Here is a 7,356-nt window from a genome sequence, read left to right as displayed (position 1 = left end):
TCTGTTGCAAACGCAGCCACAGGAAGCTCAGCTGTGCTTCTCTTACAATTAATTGCTTCCGCTGTATATAAAATTGAAAGTATTGGGCACTCTGGTGCGGAAAAAGGATATCCTCATACAGTGCTCCTATTTCCTTACCAAGGGCTATTACTGAGCCTTTCACCATTAATCCATTTATAATAAATTATCCTGTGATGACAAAAGAGAGGCTGAAACAGAAGGCCAACTATGACCCTTAGCGTTTTGCATTTTTGTGCTCTTTTCCATTTGGATCATATTTACAAAGTGCACCTCTGCTGGAAGGTGTTTACTTTTAGGACTTCAGAACTTTAGAAAGAACAAGGGCTTAACTCTAATCCTAGGATTGCCATCAGAAACATGAACTTTGGGGATGGGGCGGAGGGATAAGCAGCCATGGAATGGGAACTGGGGTAAGGGTTACGCACTCCTTCCCCCCTCTCTTCTCTGCTCAAAATGGCCTCACAAAGCTACTTTTCCTTACAAAAAGGGCTACAATTTTGCAATTGTGCATAATTTGGAATTTGTCCCTTAGAGTAGCCTGCCTTTGGAATAATCGCTACAAATTCTTTATACCGCTATTTTATTGGTTCCTGGTTGCACTTTTGTTTTATTCTTAATTTTTTTATACTGTACAAGGCTTAGAGATTTTTTAAAAAAATTAAACAATTTATAATGCTTTAACAAAATAAATAACATGACTTGAAGTAGGCATGCGTATAATATCTGTGACATTTCCTCCACCCCCGATTCTGTGTCTGGAGTAATTCATATGCATCAACCAAATCTGTAACTCTTTAATAGGCATAATCCATTTAGCCTCTGCTACCCAGGGTTCTCTGGGACGCAGGTGGCACTGTGGGTTAAACCTAGGACTTGCCGATCAGAAGGTCGCCGGTTCGAATCCCCGTGACAGGGTGAGCTTCCGTTGCTCCGTCTCAGCTCCTGACAACCTAGCAGTTTGAAAGCACGTCAAAGTGCAAGTAGATAAATAGGTACCGCTCCGGCAGGGAGGTAAACGGCGTTTCCATGCGCTGCTCTGGTTCGCCAGAAGCGGCTTAGTCATGCTGGCCACATGACCCAGAAGCTGTACGCCGGCTCCCTCGGCCAATAAAGCGAGATGAACGTCGCAACCCCAGAGTCGGCCACAACTAGACCTAATGGTCAGGGGTCCCTTTACCCTTTACCTTACCCAGGGTTCTGAAGAATTCTGAATTATTTATTTTGCAAAGGCTACAGGATGGGAGCAAAATGCAAGAGAAATGGAAGAAATGCCAAAGGTTGAATATTACCTGCTTCACAAATAACAGTAAACCATGGCTTTTAAAACTATGGTTTACCAAACAATGGATTAGTGTTATGTGTGAACTCAGTCCAGCAACTGAACTATGTCTTATTAAATATGTGCAAAAGTCACTCATTATGCAAGGTTTGTAGTTGGCTCCTAAATCTTAGTCAATGTTAACCATAGTTTAGTGTTACAGGCAAGCCCAGACCTCCTCTTTAAATATGTTTAAGGAGCAGTCAACCACCCAAAGGCTACACAGCCATGAATGAAAAGGGGCAAAAAATCCAAATGACTCAGCATTTTGGTTAATGTTAACCAAGTTGTAATGTTATGTGTGAACCTATGTATCTCAGAACTACTTTTCATAAAACAGTTGAAAACAGAAGATGGCTTTTTAAATGAGAGTATTCCTGGCTGATAAATTTTCTTTCATTCTCTATAAAGTTGAGAAAGAATTTTCACAGCGCTGGGTCCTTTTTCTTTTTTCTTTTGAAGGGTGCAGAATATTTTATTTGTGTTGGCACATATAATCCATGCAAAGTATATTCACTCACACCTCACAAATCACACATTACAATGAACATCTGAAATAAAAACCTAGGTGTTCAAAACCAAACCCATATGTAAAAGTAAGGTCACTTGTGGTGTCAAATCAATATTTCCATACATTTTAAAAAAGCAAGATGCATAGTGTGATTGCTGCAGAGACCAAATCACTGAGCTGCAAATGCGAATAACTTTCATTTTTTTTTACAAAATATCAGCACCTATTACCAGGCCTTCCTATTTAAAATTACGTGTCCTAGCAGCAGATGCTATTTTTTAGTTACTGCTGCAGCATCCATGTTACTGAATACAGAGCGAGCTCTGAAATAAATATTTCATCCAAGCTACTGACCGCTGAAGGACCAAACCTGTGCCATTTGCTTGTGTGTATTGGTTTTATTTTTGTAAACTTGATTTTTAGCATGCAGTGGTAAATTACATGAAATGTTTTTCTGAATGTCTATGACTTATGCAACATGTATTGTCCTCGAGGCAAACAGATCAAAAGCCAACTACAAAGGGGTTGCAAATCCAGATGGAAGGTTTGCCATGATGTGGATTGCACCCAGAAAGTTTTAAATAGATATTGGTGAGTTTCAACTTTAGAAAAAATAAAAGTTATAGTGTTTACTTAAATATCACTTGATATAATTTATCAAATCCCCTAAAATGATTTAATGCAACTTTCACCATTTGGTCATTCACAGGTACAGTATTTGACTTCTAGGAATAAAAGAAGCAAAAACAATCACCACTCTTGCTAGTGAAACAAAATAGGAACAAAATTATTTTAGTAGGTAATAGTTACAGGTCACAAAAAACGGTGAACAGCTGAACCTGCCTAGTGTTTTCCTTCCCTCAGCAGTTAATTTTCTACTTGACTATAGGCCCTACTCTGTATTACACATGCATATTCTTTTTCTTAAAAAGAGTGGTCTTGGCGGGGCAGATATGTGAGATACTACTTAAAGTTAACTCTTTGATGCTAGATACATTTACTGAGCAGTAAGAGCCACTGCAGATGTTACTTTCAGGCAGGCATGGCCAAACTTGGCCCTCCAGATGTTTTGGGACTACAACTCCCATCATCCCTAGCTAACAGGACCGGTGGTCAGGGATGATGGGAATTGTAGTCCCAAAGAATCTGGAGGGCCAAGTTTGGCCATGCCTGCTCAGGGCTTTGCATGTGAGAATTATTTATTTATACCCCACAATCTTCCTGTCTGACAGATAAAACAGGAACAAGATAAACGGATAATGAAAATGGCTGACTTGCATGAGTCATGTAACATGGAAAGAAAAAACCCCCGTGGGAGATCTTATCCCCTTATCTGCAATGGTTTTCTAGTCTCAGAAAGGCAGCCGCAATCTCCCATTTGTGCCCTCCTGTATTCTGCTACTCATTTGTGCAGAGCAGCTATTTCTGCAGGTAAACTGGTTACAGCAACACCTGCCCTGGCTCTGAGCAGCCACCAGCATCAATGGAACCCTTTTCAAGTTAAACGTGTTTAGGGTCACACTCTACAACTACCACCTAAACATGCAGAGACTTCTGGCAGAGACGTATACAATAGGGTATATAAATAATGGCAGGATTGTGGCAGCAAACAAGGGGGCAAATGCATCTACCACTTAGGAACAGCGGAGCAGGTGAGAGATGCTCACCCTTGTGGTTTTAGTCATCCAAACGTTATTGGAAGAGCATGGGATCCAGTCGCAGGGCAGCAACAGCAATGCTACCCCTGCAACTTAAGAATGGGCCCTAAGTGACAACTGAGTGATTAATGACAGAGTTGTCACAGTGCAGTCAACCCATGATCTATTGTAGGGTTTGCCATTCTGTTGTGAAGCAATAAATGTGGCTCACTGTCCTTTTATTGGTAGAAAGTGCCCGCCAGAGATAATCTGAAGTGGAAAAAAGAGCAGTGTGATAATTGAGTCCTATTCGTGCGTGGTTGACTTCTCAGATCACAGAAAGTTTCACTGCCACCAACTATTCTAATTGTCTCCAGTTCCTAAGATGTAAAGAGAAAACCAGCATGACTTGTATATAATTTTTTTTTTTAAAGTTTGACTAAAATGCTAGAGATTCTTTTAAAAGAAGAACAATTAACCACACAGTTCTGCAGTCCTTGTTAAAATGACAAGACCAAGAAGAATTAAAGTGCTGTACTTGCATATATTCTGGAGGTCAGATATGCTTATCTATCCAACATAGAGACTGAGTAAAAGGAGCAAAATGTTGCATACAAAAACATTAACCTTGTGGTTTGTCCTCCAGTCTAAGGGAAAGGGGAAAATCAGGGCAGGATCCTGCCAAAGTTGAGCACCTTTAAGTCAAATTGATTTCAACCAGATAGCAAAGCATATGCTAAACTAGGGTTTCCCAAAACTTGGGTCTCCAGCTGTTTTGGGACTACAGCCCCCGTCGTTTCCAGCTAGCAGGTGGCTAGTGGTCAGGGATGATGGGAATTGTAGTCCAAAAACAGCTGGAGACCCAAGTTTGGGAAACTGTGCTGAACATTCTCCTGCAGAAATCAAAAGTGGTCTTAAAAGTGCATTCCATAACTTATTTCTTTTAAAAAGGCATAGTGTTTGAGAGCAAGATAAAGCAGGCCCCCCCCAATTTTTTGACATCTAGTAAATAATAAAACACTACTTAAAAGGGGGTGCTATTTAAATACTCAAGAGTCCAATAGTCAACATCCTTAAAATCAGATGGTTCTTTTCCCTTTTCATGAATGCTAAGTATGTGTTACTATAACCTTCAATTCCAAAGCTATTTACTGGAGGGTACAACACTGGGATGATTTCAAAGTAAATGGCTTCAGATTATGACCATTTTGCGCACTCAGATGTTACTAACACTGACATAATCCTTCCATGCCTAGATCACAGATTAGGATGCTCCTCTGAGTAGACAGTTGCTTGATACTAACTGCTTAAATATCCAAACCTACAGACGGAATAAATACATGCTGCCAGTCTCAATAATACAAAAGCTACAATAAGTATACTTGTTCAGATATTGTGCATGATTTGTTCAAAAGGCGTTACTCTAATACTACTCTAATTTCCAAAAGCTTCATTTTCTTGCAGCAGCAAACACAATCACACTTCAGAGGTGACGTTATCTAAGAATCTAATCACAGTTAGAACTGAGCATGCAGGTCATTCAGGGCTGCCCTGTGAAAGGTATCAGTTTTAGCAGAAATAAGGGTTTGAATTGCCCCTGGCTGCTCTGGACTCCATTGTCCTTTTGGGAGCTGAGATTACACTATCTATTTTCCCTGCACCCATAAGATGAGAGGACAAGCAAGAGGAAATGTTTCTCAGCTACACAGAGAAATACAGAGCGGATCCTCTCCAGGCTTTCCTCTTTTGTAGCAGCAGACTGGGGAAAACTGGTTCCCTTGTGATGCTCTGAATGAGGTAATCAGCTAAAACTCTTTAATGCTATATACTCTCTGTTGCTTCTCTTCTCAACAGGAATTATAGTCAACTAGCTTATTTCCTCCCTACTCGCTTCTCCTACCAACCACCCCAACAGACAATTCCCTTCATATATATCCAGAGCCTTGTGGCGACAGCTTCTCTGTAGCTCTATCCCACAGGATTGCTTCATGCATGTGAACACCGTAACAACTTGGGCAAAGCTGACTGCCTGGTTTCATTTCCCCCCTTGCATGATCGCTACCCAAATGCCACTCTTTCTGGCAGGAAGACTCATGCAATGAGCCCTGTACATGTGGTTGCGGTATAGACACGCATGTGTCATGGCCATAGCATCACAGGGAAATGGCTACCATGCAAATTCAGGTATGGGCAAAATAGGGCTGAGCTTACTCCACACTCTATCCCAACTAATATCAGGGCCAATTCACAGTCATGGTGCTGCCCCAAGGTGGTCTTGTGTCGCTCCAACAATGTGAGGATGAAGGAGATGCATGGGAACCCAGGATGTGGCTTATTTCCATTCAAGTATTCACCAGCTGGGAGGGAGCACAATGCTCATGCAAGGAAAGGACCACATCACTGGTCCCGCCTTCCAGGATTCCTCCATATTCAGTTACCAGGGTGATGTGGAACTGTACATACTAGAAGGAAGACAGTTCCACATCTGTGTGATGAAGTGTGGACATACCCTATGCTGTGTTCTGATTGCAAGCCTTGACCAATGGGGTGTTTTTAGTTAACGCTATGAGGTTCATAAAAGTCATTCTAGAGTCTAAACTGTTTGTTTTGTGAGGAACACTCAGTTGACCTATCACTATCGACTATAAAAGTTATGCTACGCCTACTATTTTGACACTTTTGAGTTGTAAAGTAATATTAATAATGGTGTTTTTTTTTAAAGCACTGTTGTGAAGTATAAGCTTTAAGTGTACGGTGCTGAACACACACACACCAGAAAATATTCAGTATTTGTAATTTTATGCAACCGTTTTATAAATGACCCCCCCCCCATTCATTTTGCTTAAATCTTTGCAGCAATGTTTCACTGTCAAGTTTTGAATATTCATTTCCTTTTTTTAATATGAAATATGTAGGAGAAAGATCTGCACATAGAAAAAGCAGCTGAATTCAATGTCAGAAGGTTCAAAATTCATTACCTCCCCTGACCCCTCCCGTCCCGGTCATGAGAAATCCATAACTATCTATATTTCGTTTGTTGAGCCAACTCCTAAACTTTTCACTTTGCCTTTAGCTTCTAGTTCTTCCTTTAGACATTGATGGCGTGTGCATGCTTCTTGCATAGCGGCTTATCCTTCTTCGAATAAAATGGCTGGCCTTCCAAATTCACATGGCACACCTGAAAATTAAGAATACAGGGATATTACGTGTAATCAAAGAGGGTGAAAGGCAGCATTCAAATTTCACGAGTTCAACAAAATGGCATGTGAGTCCACCCCTAAGAGAAGAAGAAGAATAAGAATTTGGACTTGATATCCCGCCTTTCACTTCCCTTAAGACAGGTTCGCTTTGGGGGACTAATCCAGCCCCTGTGGCAGTTTATTTCCTGGTGTAAAATCCCAATGAAAGGTCAACAACTTTGGGGTAAAATTGTAATAAAAGGTCAACAACTTCAGTCTTTAAAAAAGGTTAACCACTTTGGCCAGCCCTCATGCATGTTCACTTCATCAAATCTGGCCCTCTTTGAAAAAAGTTTGGGCACCTCTGTGAAGGAGTCTCAAAGCAGCTGACAATCTCCTTTTCCCTTCCTCCCGCACAACAAACACTCTGTGAGGTGAGTGAGGCAGAGAGACTTCAGAGAAGTGTGACTAGCCCAAGGTCACCCAGCAGCTGCATGTGGAGGAGCAGCGAAGCGAACCCGGTTCACTAGATTACGAGTCCACCATTCTTAACCACTACACCAGGCTGGCACTAACCTAGGCAACGAGAGAGAGGTGCACACAAAAATATAGACAGTCTGCCCTCAGGAAGCCCCCATCTGCACCAAGTGAAAAATGCCTTGGAGGTAGAAAACTGGTGCATCAGGAAGA

At 41.3% G+C, this 7,356-nt stretch overlaps 1 protein-coding gene across 13 annotated transcripts in view; it reads right to left on the bottom strand.

Moving 5' to 3' along the window:
• Positions 1-1,780: 1,780 nt before the first annotated feature.
• Positions 1,781-7,356, bottom strand: part of LDB3 (LIM domain binding 3) — a 149,764-nt gene continuing 144,188 nt past the window's right edge. For all 13 annotated transcript variants that reach the window (XM_081913600.1, XM_081913592.1, XM_081913601.1 and 10 more), the window contains one exon: positions 1,781-6,665. In XM_081913600.1, coding sequence (XP_081769726.1) covers positions 6,576-6,665 — 90 coding nt within the window. In that variant the 3' untranslated portion in view covers positions 1,781-6,575. The remainder of the gene's footprint in view (positions 6,666-7,356) is intronic.

The sequence above is a fragment of the Podarcis melisellensis genome, assembly GCF_964234715.1.
Source record: "Podarcis melisellensis genome assembly, chromosome: 5".
Classification (NCBI taxonomy): domain Eukaryota; kingdom Metazoa; phylum Chordata; class Lepidosauria; order Squamata; family Lacertidae; genus Podarcis; species Podarcis melisellensis.
The sequence above is the reverse complement of the archived record's forward strand: the minus strand, read 5'-3'. Positions and strand labels throughout refer to the sequence as shown.